Source organism: Cucurbita pepo, chromosome 19 (assembly GCF_057944985.1).
Source record: "Cucurbita pepo subsp. pepo isolate OVF chromosome 19, ASM5794498v1, whole genome shotgun sequence".
NCBI classification, from domain to species: Eukaryota; Viridiplantae; Streptophyta; class Magnoliopsida; order Cucurbitales; family Cucurbitaceae; genus Cucurbita; species Cucurbita pepo.
In genome coordinates this window covers 2,083,262-2,101,459 of record NC_141816.1, presented here as the reverse complement: position 1 = coordinate 2,101,459, position 18,198 = coordinate 2,083,262, and the positions used below count along the sequence as shown (strand labels likewise).

Sequence of the window (18,198 nt, the reverse complement as noted above, 5' to 3'; positions counted from 1 at the left end):
CATACTCTTCTTGTCTTTCTTTCCTCTCTTCTCTCTCCATTGCTGTAATCTTCAGCACTCAAGAATTTTCATATTCCAACCATTACGTAGAAGGAGGCTTTGAATCGATGAAGAGGCAGAACAGTCAGTTATCGTCCACTTCCCGCCGGGATCCTCCGCCTGAAAGTCTTCGAGCTAAGAGTATCGGTTGCATGTCCGGCATTATTCATCTTCTCTCCAAGTACCAGAACCGCCACAAGAAGTCCCTCACATTTGGTTCGTCTCTAACTAATTCTCTTTCAATTTTCTTTCAATTGATTTTTTCCACTAATTTCTTCCGGCATTAAATTGATCGAGGAATTTGTGGATTTAGTTTGATTTTCTTGATGTTCTTAGGAAAGAGTAAGCAGGAGAAGGATATTATTGTGTTTTCCTCTTCTTCTTCTTCGGATCAATGTCTAGCCTCGGCCGCCGGTATATCTCCGCCTACTCCAAAGCCGCAGGGACATCGAAGGTCGCGAAGTAATAAAGAAGGAAAGCGAACGGAGGTTGTTGATTTCAGCCGGAGAAGAATCTCCTGCGATCTGCCGACGAGGAGTCCGACTCTTTCAGCGGAGATACGTCGTTCGAGCTCCGTAAACTCTCCGTCGAAGATCCAAAAATCTCCGGCGCTGGTAGCGCGGTTGATGGGACTGGAAGCGGTGCCAGCGACGCCAGTTGAAGAACCGTCTAACGAGAAGAGGAGGAAGCTGTTGGGAGCGCTAGAGAAATGTGATAACGACTTGAAGGCTCTCAAGGATATTATCATGGCGTTTCGGTCACCGGAAAGTGATCAAGCGGCAACGGCGGTTGCAGGAAATTGTCTGAATCGAGACAAAGTAAAAACAATTTCTGAACGGAAGTGTAGGGACTGTAACTGTAGCGATATAGAGAAGCAGCAGCAGCAGCAGCAGCAGCAGCATCCGAGTGCAGCGTCCGTGTTTAACGAGTCCAGTCGCTCGCATCTGAACAGAATCAACCGTACAGGCAGAGGGCGTGAAAATGGTACGTCGCTGTTCTTAGCCTTCAATTTGGTTATCAATAACTGCTAATTTTGGACTTTTTTTTTTCTAATTTCTTTCTTTTATCATGAAATTTAAGATAAACCCTAAAACTTAATTGAATTTATTTGTCTGCCTAAAATATTAATTCTAATCTAGTTGAATATTAAATGCTGTACCTCTAAATTTCCGTTCATAATTAATCTTATAAAATTCTTAATCTAGTCTTAAAGGTGTCAATTAAGACATTTGGTAAGATTCTGTTAAAATTTGTTAATAATTTAATAACATATTTCAAACAAACTTTAATAACTTTAATATGGAATAATCTAGGTATAAATTTAGATAAAGTAAAGATCAAAAGTTCAAACTAATCATATATTCAACTAAAAAAAATTAACACACAAATTAAGATTTAAAAAGACTGAATTATTTAGTATATTTAGTTATGTATAATGACATAACTACTTGTTTAGAACCCCCAAAAGATATAATATGGAAGAAAACAAAAATTAATTTCTTTTGGAGTTCATATTACAAACTAAGAATTTAATAGTTCAAGACTTATGGGTAAATTGTGTATCTAAATTTGAGTGTTTTTTTAGTTCATCTGATTGTTTTTTTCTAAATTTGAGTGTTGAAGATATATCATAATTAGTTGTCTTTTTCTTTATTAATGTGTAAATCCAAATACGGTTACACCGACAAAATTATAGGAAAAAGAAAATGTAATGGAGAAAAAATAATAAAAGGAAGTTAAAGTAAAAAAAAACTAGATAGGAATCTGATGTAGGCAAAGAAAAAAATGAAGCAAAACAGCTTTATTTCACCTCATAATTCACACGAATGCAGTTTTCCCCCCTTTAATTATTCTTGGAGTAATTTTGAAGAATCCAAAGGCTTAACCAAATTCAATCTAATCGAATAAAACAGTAAATATGTTAGAAATTTTCGTTAGTAAGACTAGAATTTTACAACTGAAGCCATTGATTTCAAGGAAAATTAAGCAGGTGATTGTGTCCACTTTTTTGTTCTTGGCTGGATGAAAGGAAAGATGTTAATATCAAATGCTTGAAGTTGAGGGTAGTGGCTATAGCTATATTAGATTATTGGTAGTGTGGTAGGTTCAAGAATCCTAAATGAAGACAAGAACAGTGCCTTTTCAAGTAAAAGTAGAAGGCATAGCATGCCAAAATATAGGATTCCCAACATCAACCTTGATGGCATTTGTTAGGCTCAGTGCTTTTACTGCTGCTTAGGCATGAGGGGACACACTACATGCTTTTTAGTTGCTCGTAATTATTACATGTATGCTGCCTATGACCACTAAGACCATTACTCCTTTATGAATAACTCATCAAAACTTAGAGAGCCAGAGCCTCACTACACTCTACGAGTTGTTAATTCAAATTATTGGACATTCTTGATTCAAATTATTATCTAAAGTTGTAAGGGTTAGTATTGAGTTAGTTTGAGTTGAGGATTACTTAACATTTTAATGCCTCAAAATTATAGATGTGAGATCTAACATTGATTGGGGAGGAGAACGAAACATTTTTTATAAGGGTATAGAAATCTCTCGTTAGTAGACGCGTTTTAAAAATCATGAGAGGAAGCCCAAAAGGGAAGGTCTAAAGAGGATAATATCTGCTAGGGGTGAACTTGGACTGTTATAGATGGTATCAGAACCAAACACTAGACGATGTGTCAGCAAGGAGGTTGAGCCCCGAAGGGGAGTGGACAAGAGGAGATGTGTCAGCAAAGACGCTGGGCCCCAACGAGAATGCTGGGCCTCGAAGGGGGGTGGATTGGGGAGTCCCACATTGATTGGAGAAAGGAACGAGTGCCAACGAGAATGCTGGGGCTCGAAGGGGGTAGATTGTGAGATCCCACGTTGGTTGGGGAAGAGAACAAAACATGGTTTATACGGGAGTAGAAACTTCTCCCTAACAGACACGTTTTAAAAACTTCGAGTAGAAGTACAAAAAAAAAAAAAAAAAAAAAAAAAAAAAAAAAAAAAAAAAAAAAAAAAAAAAAAAAAAATTCAAAGAGGACAATATCTGCTAACCGTAAACTTGATTGCTAATCGTATACAAGCTAAGTAATATATTATTAGTATAAAAAACGTTTGTTAAAGAAGAAAAGAAAAACTCATACATGAAGTTTGGATATTTGGATGGATTTATGATTATATAATGTAGATATAATCATTTACTTGAGATTTGAGCCATGTTTATTTGGAGGAAATGAGAATAGAAGAATGGGAATTATTCTCCTCCATTCTCAATTCTCGAAGAATGCTTTTCAATTTAGGAGTCCAAGATCAAATTATTTCTAGTGGTTGGTTTCTTTAGAAAGTGTCAGTTTTATTACTTTATTTTGTTGGGTTCCACCATAATTCTCTTTTGACCTTTTCGTAGGCTTCACATCATTTTAAATTGGATCATTAATCACAATCTTTTTCACTTCAAAAGTGATTTTAGTGACAAATTTAGACATTTTCTTTCTCATTTGCATTCCCTTTTAGTTAATTGGTTTAGATAGAAAATAAAGTGGACGAAGTGGACCACTGTTCCACGCAAGTCCACAATGAGCAAATAGCTATGCTTTAGCAATGATTCAGTCAATTCATTGTTCAAAAAAGCTTGGGGAACATACAGCCTTCCTTCACTTTTTTTTTTTTCTCTCTCTTTCACTCAAACAAAAAACCAGGCTTTTTCTAAAGCCATTGTTTCCCGCTTCTCTTCCACTCCCAACCACTGTCATCCCTACCCCCACCTCCGATCCATCACTATGTCTGTTATTATCATCAGTAATATCACTGCTGCACCATGAAGATTTACTGATTTTTTTTTTTTACTTTTTGCTTTTCCTTTTTTTGATAATTTTTTTTATACTTCTATTTAGCATGAGATTATGTTTGCATTCTCACAACATATTTACCTTTATTGACGATATTTATATCATAAAATGTTTTTTTCTGCCCTATTATTGTCTATTTGTTGTGGTCAATGACCATACACTCGCACTGATGGTGACTAAACACAGATACTGGTTACTTTTTCTTATAAGAAGTTTGGATTCTGACTTTCATTATTTTTGTTGTTATAGTTATCATCTTATGTAGTTCTAGTTTAACGTCAAATATGTTAGATAAATTCTTTGACCATCGTCATATATTTAGGTGTAAATACACATAAAATGATAAACTTAAAAGGCTTGTTTAGAAGATTGAGAAGATTGTTTTGTTGGATCAATATGTTTAGGTCCCTTCAATTTTACCCAAAATATTATCCGATCCTAAGCATGTTCGGTTAAGGATGGTTAGAATACCATATTAGCTAATTAAGAGAAAAATCATGACTATAAAGTGAAGGACACTATCTTTACTGATATGAGACTTTTTGGAGGAAACCAAAATTTGAATTATTAGAGTTTATGCTCAAACTGGACAAATATTATACAAATATTAACGTAGTATTAGAGTCATACCCTTATCCGAACTAAACTATATTAATAGAATCTTCAAGGATTGAAGAAAAGAATTAAGGAGGCATAATCATAATAATGACTCTATTGGTATAAGACTTTTTGGGAAAGCTACTAGAGTTCCAGCTTACCGCGAATAGATATGGTCTTTTTTTGTCTTTCCTTTCCCGACTTCACGTCAAAATTTTTAAAATGCTTATGCTAGTGAGAGGTTTTCACACCTTAATATTTTGTTCTCCCCTCCAACCTATTGTGAGATCCCACATTGATTGTAGAGAGGAACGAGAGCCAGCGAGGACGCTAGATCTCGAAGGGGGTGGATTGTGAGATCTCACATCCGTTGGAGAGGGGAACAAAACATTGTTTTATAAAGGTGTGGAAACTTCTCCCTAATTTAATAATCTTAAGCGAAAATCAAAAAAGAAAAACCTAAAGAGAATAATATCGGCTAGCAGTGGGTTTGAGAACAATATCAACTAGTAGTGAGCTTGACCTCTTACTGCTCTAAAAGTTTAAAACTCCATCATACCCGCCATTAAAAAAAAACATAGTAACAAAGGACAGTAAGTAAATAGGAAGAGAAAGCGACAAACCAAAATAATTGCCAAATTGGAAAAGGAAAAGAAAGTATAGCAAACGTTTATCTTTTGTGTATACGATCCTGCATGCATGTAGAACAATAGTATTAACAAAAAAATAGTTGGAAATGCAGGACGACAAGAAACACAGCAACAGGCAAAGAAGAAGAACCCACCAGCAATTGAAGATGAGGACACAATCTCCATCTCCTCCTTGAACCCAATTTCCAAATTACAGGAACGGATCATAAAGTTGCAGCAGATCAGCAGCACCACACACTTAACAACGATGAAGAAGGAGAAGAAGGAAAAGGAAAAGGAAGATCCGGCATTAACGTGGAGAAGCAAGGCCATGGCGGAGAGCTTGGACGAAATCTCCAACCAAATCTCATGGGGCTTCAAACACGAGATGGCCAAAATAGGTATGGCTTTACAACACCACATTTACAGAGAGCTAATTGATGAAATGCTCACTGATATGATCACCAAATCTTCTGCTTGCTTTCTTCCCTTCCATTCTTCTTCTCTCCCTCCCTTTGAAGCATGTAGGAGAAGACTTCGTTTCTGATTGTTTTTCTTCTTCTTTTGTGTTTAGTTTACACACAAATTAACTTAAATTTCGATACTTTTGTGTAGCTTTCCAAGAATTATGATGATCCGACTATAAATTTAGTTGGTTTATGGTTGAAATTAGGGTTGTATATGCAGGTATAACGTGCATTTTGCTAGGTTTTTTATGTTCTATGGATGGACTTCTAACTCTCCAAGCTCGGTTCCACAAAATTTACGATATATTTTCGATTTTGTAGGTATGTACTAAAACTTTTTGCAGGACAAGTTAGATGAAAATTTAAAAGTCGTAAGTATTCTAAACCTTCGGTATTTGTTTTTGTATCAAATGATTATTAGAAGGAATGAAGATTTTAAAATCTATATCCTACCATGTATCGTAGCTGTCTTATTGAATAATTATCTCACTATTTCCGTCTGCGGATCTATTCTTCTATACTACAAGAAATCGCCATCTCGTAGTACCACCACGACACCGATTCAAGTTCTTTTTCCGAGCCCCCCACCCATGCCGGCCGTGACTTCGACTTTGAGTATGATGAATGAGTGGAAAGATCTTTATAATCATAATCCTCTCGTGAGGAATCAACAAAAACTTAGTAAATCATCTTGTCTATCAGGAAGAAGATGGTTGCGTTTGTAACGATCCAACTTTCTGAAATTATAGACCGATTTGAGCTCATTTCCATATGCATTTTAATGCGAAAAAATGAAAAACGTACATGTTACAAATTTATAAATTTTAATACAAATCAATCAAACTTTATAAGGGTATTCTTTTAAAAAGTAAAAGAAATAACCTGCTTTATTTAATTGAAACAAAATAAAAACATCGTTAACAACTTCAATCCAAATAGATCCTCGGCGTTCTTCAATTTTTCATCTCGATTTCGATGTTGATCCTATTTTTGTGTGTATTAGGTTTCTCCAGAAAATTTTCAAAATTTTTAATGACTTTTTTGTCGAGTAATTGAACTTGAAAAGACACACGACAAATAAAAAATGTAGCGATTCGAAATTTTAAGCAAGTAATACTTGTAGGGATCATTTGAATATGCATACGTGCTAGAAAAATCAAACCCTAGATGGTTAGATTCGGTATGACCTGAGCCTAAAAAGATCGGTTAAGCATAAGATTAGTCTCACTAGTTATTAGCATAACTTAATTGTTCTTTCCATGTTGAGATAGACTCTTTTTCGACTATTTGTACATAATTGTGCTAATACGGTAGATGAAAATCTGTATATATGCGCTCCGGGTATTTGATGGAATGAGAGCTTACAAGTAAGTTGTTTATTGAGTATATTTACAGATCGTCCCTTTTTATTTTATTTTTCTTCAGCTGTATGATGTTGTTGAACGAGGCGAGGGGGTACTCGGGAGTTCAATAACCATAGAGGACTGACGACTCGGGCATCTATCTTGTCCACAAGTTTTTGTAGTTATCATATCATATACACATCTTTTGTATCTCGAACATGTTCCCTCTTTAAAGATCAAATTTAACATACGTACATATATTCTATTTTATTATATTTAATATACATTAATTATTTTAATATTTAATATATTAATCGTCACCGATCTAGATGTACTAATTAATTCAAGGTCAATTAATATATATATATATATATATGTATGTATATATTAATGATGCCCTCCACTTCTTAGATCGAAATTTATAATAAATTAAATTAAAGAATTATTAGTAGACTTTAATTTTAATAAACGATTAAATTAATCGAAAAAAATTAAAAGGTTTTTTTTTTTTTTTTTTATAAATAATTTTGCCTTAAAAAATGATGATATTTTTAATAATAATGAAAAGATTGACTTTGCCTTAAAATTAAAGGTCAACTAAAAAAAAATGATAATAAAATTAGATTTTTTTTTTTTTTTTAATTCGATAGGATTTACTTTAAGTCGATTCTGATTTTGATTAAATAATATTATTATTTCCAGAAATTTTTTTTATCAGATTCAATTTTTAATCCCAATTATTTTTCTTAAACATTTATCAAATAATTTAGATAAAGAAAATTACATGCAATTTAACAAAAATTTAAATAATTATCTTAAAATAGATTATAAATAACAACAATTTCAACATTTTAAAGTTTTAAAAATAAATTAAAGTAAAATTAGAAAAAAATTATTAACTAAGCAGTAAAATTATTCCACTTAATTTCATTTTAATTTTAAATTGCCTAAATAACATTATTGTCCTTATAACAAAATTTATTATTTAATTATTTTTAATAAGTAAAAGAAAAGGAGAGAAAAATCTCTCGTATTAATAAAATTATTACTATACATTTAATTTTTGTTACAATGGGTTAGCTATGATTTTCAAATTGACTCATTTTTAAAAGTTTAGATTTTTAATTAATAAATATTAATTGATTCTCAAAATAATTTAAATATAAAAGTAATTAGGAATAGATTTATATTTGTGAGTTGAGTCGGGTTAAAGTTATTCAGGTTTATTAAAAAAAATTATTTTTGATAAAATAAAATGTTAGTTGATAAAAATATATTTATTTATTTTTAATTATTTAATTATAATTCAATTTAAATATATATTTTGAAATTTACATTGGAAGTTGGAAAATAAATAATAAAAAATAAATATTTGTAAATAAAAATATATTTTTTAAAAATTAATAATAAAATTTGAACTAAACAGATCCAACTTAATTCAAATAAGTTCATAACCCAACTCAAATTATACAGTCAAACAACTATTGGTGTATAACCCAACTCAAATTATACAGTCAAACTGGTTCATAACCCAACTCAAATTATACGGTCAAACAACTATCGGTTCATAACCCAACTCAAATTATATGGTCAAACAACTATCGGTTCATAACCCAACTCAAATTATACGGTCAAACAACTATCGGTTCATAATCCAACTCAAATTATACAGTTAAACAACTATCGGTTCATAACCCAGCTCAAATTATACGGTCAAACAACTAACTCTCGGTTCATAACCTAGCTCAAATTATACGGTCAAACAACCAACTCTCGGTTCATAACCCAACTCAAATTATACGGTTAAACAACTATCGGTTCATAACCCAACTCAAATTATACAGTCAAACAACTATTTGTTCATAACCCAACTCAAATTATATGGTCAAACAATTATCTGTTCATAACCCAACTCAAATTATACAGTCAAGCAACTATCGATTCATAACTCAACTCAAATTATATGGTCAAACAACTCTCTGTCGGTAGAGATAGTTTAATAGAAATTAATAGGATGACATTCCTATCTCTACTCTTATCTCAAATCAAATGCTATGAATACGATGCTACTATCAAATTAGAGGTCCATTTTTTTTCAATATATATAAATTTTTATTTAAAAATAATAATAAAGTATTATAATATAATTCATCATCGAACAATTTATAAATTTAAGAATTGTATTTTTAAAGAAAGTTTAGAACTAGTTATTATTAATTTATTTTAACATTAAAAAAGTTGACTTAAATGCGAAAATTTAACTATCATGAAAGGAGTGACCTATCACGACCACGACATCAATGGAGGAAGCCGTGTTAGTTAGGATAGTTTGATTTGTGCATTTAAGTCGTAGTGCTTACGTTTGACAAGTCCATAGCATCTATTTCAAAAAATTTATAATAAATGTTAAATTTTTTGGTTTCCAACTATATTATATCTTATTATTAGGGTCGAGATAAATTTATAAACATTTAAATCAAACGATAAGATTTAAAATAAATTATTTTTAGATAATTTTTTTTACATAAATAATTACGTGACGAAATTATAAAAAGAAAATATTATTTTAATTTTTGAATTTATGTCATTTTTTCAATGAAAAATATCGCATCTTATCTGAGAATGTTTACTTAATCCACCATACTTGAATCGTGTAAGCTATTTTATTTATAATCAAATAAATTACAAGAATATGGAAAGACTAATAAATGAAAATAACAATAAATAAAAAAATAAAGAAGACAAATATCTAGATATTTGCCTTATAATAAAATATCAAATATGATATTTATGGTAAATTATAATTTATTATTAAATATCCATCGATATAAAAAAAAAAAAAAAAAAAAAAAAAAAAATATATATATATATATATATATATATATATATATATATTATATTATAGGATTATTCTAGGACCCAATATTAGATATTTTTAAAGGGGAGAGGTCGGTTAGAAAGAATATTCAAAATAAATAAATACAAAGAGTGGTGGGGCCCACAAAGAATAGACAAAGCCGAGTCTGACTCGTTCGTATGACGTGGCAGTCAAAAGTGAAAACAAATGACCGCGTAGCGTCCAAACCGCGTAACCGCGTTTTCTCTCTCTCTCTCTCTCTCGCTTTCCGTTGACTTTTCTTTTTTTATTATTTTAATAATTATAAAGTTAAGAGAGAGAAATTTTACCCCCACGTTCCGTTTTTTCACTGCCCTCCGGTAATTTCTTTTCACTTTCCCCTTTTTTACCGAGTAAAACAACGGTTTCGCTTCAGTTTTACCGTTAGGCGGTGGGAAGAGAGCAGGATCCCCGACGGCCGCTTCTACAGTATGATCAATTCTATCTCTACGTGTCGTGATTTCATTGGCTCTATTTTTTGCTACGTGGCAGCATGATAAGACAGGTCTTCTCCGATTCTGATCCGTTTAAATCGTACGTGATTCTGTCTGACGCTCTTCTTTTTCTTTTTTTCAGAGCCTTTCTCTGTTATTTTACTATTTTACCCCTGTAGGGTTGGCTCCTTGTGTTCAGCAAAATTCCAATTTCGTTTTTGGCAAGTTCAAATACCTAAAATACCCTTTCATTTTCTTTTTTAAAATTCTCTTTTATTTTTTGGAATTTGTTTCTTCATTTTTTAACAAAATTTTCTCACATTAATTAGTAAAGCTTTTATAATAAAAAATGAAATAATAAAATGATTTTATTTACTTTTTAAAAGATTCCTTCTAGAAGTTGAAGGGTGGTAGTAAAAAAAAAACCTTACTTTTTAAATTCCTTAAATACCCTTGTATTTTCAATTTTTGTAATAATGACATTGGCAAAAATATTCGAAATCAAATAATTAGATCATTATTTTAGTATAGTTATTATTTTTATATAATTTAAAATAATTGAGAGTTAAAAATAGCATATTGACATAATTGGAATAAGATGTGAGACTATTTAAATAAAATTAATTAGTTAATTAATTAATTGAGACCTTTTTAATTACTAAAATATTATAAATATTAAGATAATGAATTAAAGAAATCTTTTAAAAAAAGAGGGCAGTATGGTAAATTTGCAGTCCAAGTGCCTGACAAAGGGAGAGTGAAAAAAAGGTCAAGAATGGGGAACTGGTAATTACTAGAAAATAATAAGGGCAAATTGGTAAATAGTGAAAAGAAAAGTCCAGATTCAGTGGATTTAAAGCAGAGGTGGAGCGCTCGTATAAAACTCCAACTAATTCTCTCCTCCGTCCTTACGCTTATACACAGTTTGCTCTCTTCTTCTTCTTCTTCTTCTTCTTCTTTGTTTTTCTTCTCCGGCCGGTGACCGCCGATCATCTCTCTAGATTTCCTTGTTTCAGACTTTTTCTGAATCATTTTCTCGTAGATAAAGACTTCTGTATACGATTATCTTCTCGAGTGATCAGCAATGGCGGATCAACTCACCGACGATCAGATCTCTGAGTTCAAGGAGGCCTTCAGCTTGTTCGATAAGGATGGCGACGGTTCGTTCTGATTCTATTCGAGTATCTTTTGGTTGATTTTTATTTGGTTCTGGACCGGTTTTTATTGTCCTGTTCGTCAGTGTGCCGGATCTCTTGTTTCCATTTCTTCCTTTGGCATTGCTCTGTTTTTCGTTAGATTTTCTCCTTGCTATGTGTTTATTTTTTATTTACACGGATTTTGTTATTCGTTTCTGTTCTTTTAAGAATTTATTATTTTATTTTCTGCGATTCGTTTTGCGTGTTCGTTCGTTGGATCTGTGCATCCTTTTGCGGATTCAATATTGATTTCTAGTTTTGTACGACTTCGTTTGAACTTGGAAGCTCAGTCTTCCTGTTAGATGATTCTGATTCTGATTCTGATTCTGAGTGGAAAGTTTAATTACGATGGATGTCAATGGATCATAAGGATGTGGCGAATTCAATTCACTCATTTTTCCTTTGCCTTCATATTGATTTTACAGGTTGTATCACAACCAAGGAGCTTGGTACTGTTATGAGGTCACTAGGTCAGAATCCAACCGAAGCGGAGCTTCAGGACATGATTAATGAGGTCGATGCTGATGGCAATGGAACAATTGACTTTCCCGAGTTCCTAAACCTCATGGCTAGGAAGATGAAGGATACGGATTCCGAGGAGGAGTTGAAAGAGGCATTCCGAGTCTTCGATAAGGACCAGAATGGCTTCATCTCCGCTGCTGAGCTCCGCCATGTGATGACCAATCTCGGCGAGAAACTGACCGAGGAGGAGGTCGATGAAATGATCAGAGAAGCCGATGTGGATGGCGATGGCCAGATTAACTACGACGAATTCGTCAAGGTCATGATGGCCAAGTGAGAATCATGCCCCCCTTCTACTATCACCAGAATTCAATGATAATAATTCTACTCAAAAAGCAAAAAGAAAAAAATAGAGGGTTGGTTTACTTTATAATTGGATTCTCCGGATTTTCCCTTTGATTCCCGTCCATCAGTCTTCATCGTCAGTTTAAAAATTGGGGTTTTGTTTTATACAAGATCCTTACTAGGAAAATAGTTGTCTCTGCTTTGTTTGTGACGTTTTCAATTTGAATGTATCATTTGACAAGAAAAGTGTCTTCGCTGTTCCTCATCTCTCCTTTTTCTTTGCCAACCTCTAATATGATCGGATTATTTAGCCAAGTTACTTAAAACAACTTACAGACATGAATGATCCAGAATAGTTCATAATTCTTAAATCACAGAAGTTCTTACCGAATTACATCTTATGTTAATGGGCGTTCGTGATTTAAGTTAGCTAACTACTAAAATATCAAAAAGCTTCTCAAGACATGGATTTGTTGTACACAAAAGGTATTATCTTAATTATTTGATTTGAAACTCTACTTGATTGGATCATTATAATAGATTGAATTTTGGACTGGTCCATAGTATAAATGGCAATGTTCAAAAGGGGAAATAAAATGTTGAATAAGAAACCCAACTACATCAGTGATTCAAGTGTGTTCTTCATTACAAATTCCACAGCATTTTTAACTTTCAGTTCTCAATTCTCTCCTCCAAGTGCTCTGCTGTGTTATCGAACAAGAAAGAGAGCTAACCTTAAATTCTGGCATTAATAGACAGTTTCATTCATTCATTCATTCATTCACTCATTCATTAAAGCATCACAATCTCTTCAAGCTTTTCTTTCTTGCATCTATTTTCTTCTTGTCACCCTGCATCTTCAAGGGTCCATCTTGTTTTTTCACCACTGCTGCTGCTGGTGCAGCAGCCACGCCAGAGCCCCCGACTCCAGACTCTAAGGCTGGTGGTGCTGTAATGTTTGGCTGCTGCTCCTGCCCACCTCTAACTGCAGTATTAGAATTTGCAGTTGGACATGCCGATGACAGTACAGCAGCAGATGTGTTTTTGAGATCTGTATTAAGCGCAGACGCATTTGTTGGGTCGACATTTAGCGCAGTTGTGGACTCGGAGATGGCTCCTGACTTGAACTTCGGTTTTGGCTTTGCATGGATTCCAGTGTAGAGCCTGGCAAAAGCAAGAAGAAAGTTCGCTACATGTCTCGAGCTTGATGACTATATCATCATCATGTTTGAAAAGATGCAGATACTATTTTTACTAGGAAATAAAATTCTTTAGGACTGATAGAACAGAGCAATGGAGATGAAGACACAAGAATGGATACGACAGTTCGGGCGAATTTGGGATGACTTTTCAAGAGTAGATGTACTTTGTGTGATGTCCCGCTTGGTTGGGGAGGAGAACAAACCACTATGTATAAGGGTGTGGAAACCTTTCCTAGCAGACACGTTTTAAAGCCTTAAGAGAAAGCCCGAAAGGGAAAGCCCAAAAAGGACAATATCTGCTAACGGTGGATCTGAGCCGTTACAAATGGTATCAGAGCCAGACACCGGACGATGTGCCAGCCTTCTCGCTGTTCCTCAAAGGGGGTAGACACAAGGCAATGTGCGAGTAAGGACGCTGGGCCCCAAGGGGGGGGGGGGGGTGGGATTTGGGGGCGGTCCCACATCAATTGGAGGAAGGAAATGCTGAGCCCCAAAAGGGGGTGGACTGTGATGTCCCACATTGGTTGGGGAGGAGAACAAACCACCATTTGTGTGGAAACCTTCCCCTAGCAGACGCATTTTAAAGCCTTGAGGGAAAGCCCGAAAGGGAAAGCCCAAAGAAGACAATATTGGCTAGCGGTGGATCTGGACCATTACATTTAGAAAACATAACCAATGGGCAAAATTGGATTCAATTGTCAACTGCTCCTATCGTAAATAGGATTGACTATGGATTCGAGCCATAGCACACAGTTTTAAAAAACTATACGATTTTCCCAATCTAAATAAAGCAGATTTTACATGAAGAAGATTTGGCTCAGCATCTTCTATTCGATACGGGTAGGAAAAGAAGGTGTGTTTTCCAAACTTTTACAGCTTTCAAACTTACTTTTGGTTGTACAACCCAACGTCGAGCTCACTCTTATAGATTAAGTAGTGATTTTGGGTCGACACCAATAAAATCGACAGAGGTCTATCTAAAAAAACATTAACCATTCCAACATTTCAAATAAGCCAACAAAAAACAGATAATTTGGAAGGGGGGGCCTGACTCACCTGGCATGTCTGGCATATTCATCATAATTTTCAAGCAGCATCTTGCCAGCTTGTTCATTCAAAGCTGATTCTGGAAATGGTTCAATCAGTAGACATCTAACAACCTGTTCCACAAAACACCTATCATTACAGAGATTCGGAAACAAAAGCCCTCACAATGAAATCAATATATTAAGGGATTTTTAAAACTGATCTCTTCAACCAATTAAGATAATATCAGGAAAGAAAGAGATTTTACAATTAGGACATGCCGCAGCCCAAGGCTTGGATTCCAATCTTTCTTCAAAGTGTTGACACAAATCTCACCATTGGTTGCAATGTTTGGATGAAAGATCTTAGTAAGGAAGTAACCTACAAAGAATAAAAAAAGTTAAAAGAGATAGATGCCATTGCGGAGATCAAGATGGAAGAACTTCCCCAAGTGGAGAAAATTTCTTTCAATACATCAACTAATTATATAAACTAAATCCTCAGATAAATCTTGTCCACAAGATGAACAACTACGGGGTTCATTCGAATATGAAATCCAATCCTGGAAATACAGCAGCCCACTTTTTCTTTACTACCTACTTTTTCTTTACTACCTACGGCTTCAATACATTTCGAAATTGAGAAATTTCTATTGGAGCAGGTGTTATATGAGAACAATTAGCCGATCTGGATTTGCGACTATAGGCCAAAAGCCGTTTAATGTCATAAATTTAATCCAATCATTATCAGAGCAAACCTTTGGGAGGAGAACACGGGAAGTCACGAGACAATATCAACTTCATACGGAAGAGGCCATTCTCATAGGGAGTTCCCACTGCAATGGCAACAATCATAATTCAGTAATAAGAGTAAACTCCAGCTCAAAGAGATAAATTTCAGTGATGGAGTGATAAATGACATGCCTGGGCCTTCAATGTCAGCATATATTGTCGAAAAGTCATCATCGTTGACGCCTACTTTTATGCCTTCAGGAGGGGATTCGTCGAGGCTCTTCAACTCTTTTGCCAATTGCTTTATAACATTCGGTGGAAGATTTTCATTGGTGGCCTGAAACAAATTGAAAGAAATGCACCGTTAATAGGGAATATCATTAGATGAAATGAGAAACTATTTTTCCTGTGATATGATCTAGAATGTCAAAATAAAAACATTTAAGCATCAGGGCATGACTGATTGACGCATTCTACATCAAAACAATTCATACAACTAAGCATCCAAACCAAGGGAAGGGATAAAGATGTGAAAAATATACATCCTAATTATTGCTCCTACTCCTGCAACCACTGAAACCAAAGATAAAGGGATTCCTATTCATTCAGAGAGTAAAATACAGAGCTCTAAATCTCTGGAAGCATGGTCTCTCAACTCTAAGCATAAGGCATATCGATTCTAGCATCACACCGAAAAAAAAATAAAATGTCCGATAGGCAAAAAATTACCATATCCAATAGGGGAAAAACAAAGCACTTCTACGCAACTGCTAACTTGAATAACTTTATTCAACAATCAATAGAAACAGAGCTGAAAAACTTCAACTTCGCGGAGTATGCAATCCAGAGGCAAAGAAGAACCTGCAAATAGGATGGGAAGTTAGTGTACAGAATAAAGTGAGATCTGGGTAATGGCTAAAAGGTATTTAAATTGAGATACATAAAGAACATAAGAACAGGGTATCTGCACTAAATCCATTTTGCTTTGCAAGAGGAAAATGAATAACTAACATAAAACCCTTTCATAAACTTAAACAGGCAGTACAATAGCCATAGATTATTAAATCTGTGCCAGAGTTGAAACAAGAATATCAATAGAATGCTTATTGAAGCTCTAGTCAAATTTTTGACAAATTTTAAGAGAAACGTACATATCTTGTGGCCATAAGTTTCTCTAATACACCTATGCAGTTAGGATGCACAAGATCAAGGACACTGATGAACAGACAGAACAAGTCTAAAAGGGATCGACCGAGCAACATGACCAGATTAATTAATCTGCATATATGTTGTCTAACACTAAGAGATTATGCCACCTTTGTACTCAAGCATTCTACATCCATCCCTATGCAGAAACATAAAATAAGAATAGCACCAAGATATGTTTTGCCACTCATGGTGTACATGCCAAATACAGGTAGAGGCAAGAGAAATTACAACTAAGATGGACATCCAGCTTTATGGATTAACTCTTAGATATTGCCACTGTCTCGCGGAACACAAACATTTATCAGTATAAAACCCTGATGTCATATGAACAAAAGTTGATTTCAACATCAAGACTCTAAAACCAAAAACCAAATTGTTAATCTTCCAGGTCTTAAACCTTTAAATGATCTAGATAGTAGCATATTTTACAAGGATTGCATCATCTGAGTGAAGAACAGAAGGAAAATCGTTACTTAACACTAACAAATAAACACAGCCAACAACCTATGGAATTAAAAACAATCGACCACTGATTTATGCACAATTATTTTATGAGTTGAGAGTTAACAAGAAATGGTGCAAGAATGAAGCAATTAGAGCTCCAAAATCAAACATCAGGAAAGAGCATTTTATGTCAAAAAAAAAAAAAAAAAAAACTTCCCGTTGCTAAAACCCCAAAAGAGAAGTTTATAAAGGGGAAAAACACAGTGATAAAGCAAGACTTCGGGGCTGAAATTTACGAAAGAAGTGCCCTAATTGCTAAGACTAACTTCGAACGCTTAAACTACAGCATCAGAAGAACAAAACACTTGTGGAAACAAACATTCCAATCGACGGCAAGAACAACCAAGAAAAACCCTAATTCTCTCAAAATCCCCCATCCCCATTTGCACATTCACAGTAAGTAACAAGAACAAAGTTGTCATCCTTAAAAAAGAAAAAAGGCAAGTCGAGAGATCGAATACCACCCGATCGAACTAAGATTAAGAGCGAAAAAACATCATTCAAAGTCACAAAACACAAGAACTCAGAAACAAATCAAAAAGATTCATCATGTTGAAGTGACAGAAAAGAAAATCCAGATGAGAAAAAAAATACTACCTCTGAAGAATCCCTACAGCTCTGGTTCGCCCGAGGAACCCCAAACAGAGAAATTGAGTGTACACAGACGATGAGAGTTGAGAAAGCAGAGAGCTTTCTTTCCCCTTGAAATGATTGATTGATCAACAGAAGGAGGATTTAGAGAGGAGCGTTTGAATATTTATTTATGGATTATATAAATTAAAAATTCTTTATTTTTATTGGTGGAAATAAATAATATATATATATATTATTATTATTATTATTATTATTATTATGCCACAAAATAATTTTATTTTTATTTTATTTTTAACTCTCAATAAAACATTATAATTTGATTCAATAAATATAATAATTTACACAATATGGTAACTAAGTAAAAAGTAATAATAAATATAATAATAATAATAATAATAATAATAATAATAAATAATAATAATAATAAATTACCTAGTCACCTACTCTATTATTTTTTTTTTTGGCTATTTTAATTTCATTTTATATAGTTCAAATTATTATTTTCGGTTCGATCAAATAATACCTCAATAATTTAGATATTATATCTTTCTCATAAAAGTCACAAGTTATTGTACTAATTAGAGATGTATGGAGTTAAGTTGAAAAAAATCTGAATAGAACCGAACCCAATCTTTTATTTGCAGGTTGAATTGTCTGCTTATTCTTTTTTTTTTTTAATTAT

The 18,198-nt window shown here is 33.7% G+C and overlaps 3 protein-coding genes across 8 annotated transcripts; 2 read left to right on the top strand and 1 right to left on the bottom strand.

Moving 5' to 3' along the window:
* LOC111781218 (uncharacterized) lies at positions 1-5,959 on the top strand. 4 transcript variants are annotated; one of them, XM_023661693.2, is made up of 4 exons: positions 1-255; positions 376-1,023; positions 5,209-5,508; positions 5,795-5,959. In XM_023661693.2, the coding sequence occupies exons 1-4, from the start codon at positions 108-110 to the stop codon at positions 5,893-5,895; spliced, it is 1,197 nt and encodes a 398-aa protein (XP_023517461.2). In that variant the 5' UTR covers positions 1-107; the 3' UTR covers positions 5,896-5,959. The 4 variants fall into 4 exon arrangements, with proteins under 4 accessions (XP_023517461.2, XP_023517460.2, XP_023517459.2 ...); XM_023661692.2 differs by having other exon boundaries at positions 5,221-5,959; XM_023661691.2 differs by having other exon boundaries at positions 5,209-5,959.
* A 5,198-nt stretch (positions 5,960-11,157) lies between these two features.
* LOC111782270 (calmodulin) lies at positions 11,158-12,515 on the top strand. Its single transcript, XM_023663116.2, has 2 exons — positions 11,158-11,407; positions 11,869-12,515. Exons 1-2 carry the CDS (start codon positions 11,332-11,334, stop codon positions 12,240-12,242), a joined length of 450 nt encoding a protein of 149 aa, XP_023518884.1. The 5' UTR covers positions 11,158-11,331; the 3' UTR covers positions 12,243-12,515.
* Positions 12,516-12,787: 272 nt separating this feature from the next.
* Positions 12,788-17,674, bottom strand: LOC111782196 (ubiquitin-conjugating enzyme E2 22). 3 transcript variants are annotated; one of them, XM_023663016.2, is made up of 7 exons: positions 17,520-17,674; positions 15,939-16,070; positions 15,402-15,546; positions 15,236-15,313; positions 14,747-14,859; positions 14,509-14,612; positions 12,788-13,414 (listed from the first exon to the last, which is right to left on the bottom strand). In XM_023663016.2, the coding sequence occupies exons 2-7, from the start codon at positions 15,939-15,941 to the stop codon at positions 13,051-13,053; spliced, it is 807 nt and encodes a 268-aa protein (XP_023518784.2). In that variant the 5' UTR covers positions 15,942-16,070; positions 17,520-17,674; the 3' UTR covers positions 12,788-13,050. The 3 variants fall into 3 exon arrangements, with proteins under 3 accessions (XP_023518784.2, XP_086976176.1, XP_086976175.1); XM_087120050.1 differs by lacking the exon at positions 17,520-17,674 and adding an exon at positions 17,189-17,364; XM_087120049.1 differs by lacking the exon at positions 17,520-17,674 and adding an exon at positions 16,647-17,119.
* Between the last annotated feature and the right edge of the window lie 524 nt (positions 17,675-18,198).

What these genes read in the sequence shown, in the direction of transcription:
- LOC111781218 (XM_023661691.2), top strand. Translation starts at nt 108, where the DNA reads ATGAAGAGGCAGAACAGTCAGTTATCGTCCACTTCCCGCCGGGATCCT. An exon ending in CAAGAAGTCCCTCACATTTG is followed by an intron (nt 256 to 375) that starts GTTCGTCTCTAA and finishes TGATGTTCTTAG; the next exon opens with GAAAGAGTAAGCAGGAGAAG. An exon ending in AGGCAGAGGGCGTGAAAATG is followed by an intron (nt 1,024 to 5,208) that starts GTACGTCGCTGT and finishes ACAAAAAAATAG; the next exon opens with TTGGAAATGCAGGACGACAA.
- LOC111782270 (XM_023663116.2), top strand. Translation starts at nt 11,332, where the DNA reads ATGGCGGATCAACTCACCGACGATCAGATCTCTGAGTTCAAGGAGGCC. An exon ending in GTTCGATAAGGATGGCGACG is followed by an intron (nt 11,408 to 11,868) that starts GTTCGTTCTGAT and finishes TTGATTTTACAG; the next exon opens with GTTGTATCACAACCAAGGAG.
- LOC111782196 (XM_023663016.2), bottom strand. An exon ending in TGCTGACATTGAAGGCCCAG is followed by an intron (nt 15,314 to 15,401) that starts GCATGTCATTTA and finishes TTGCCATTGCAG; the next exon opens with TGGGAACTCCCTATGAGAAT. An exon ending in CCCGTGTTCTCCTCCCAAAG is followed by an intron (nt 14,860 to 15,235) that starts GTTTGCTCTGAT and finishes TATTCTTTGTAG; the next exon opens with GTTACTTCCTTACTAAGATC.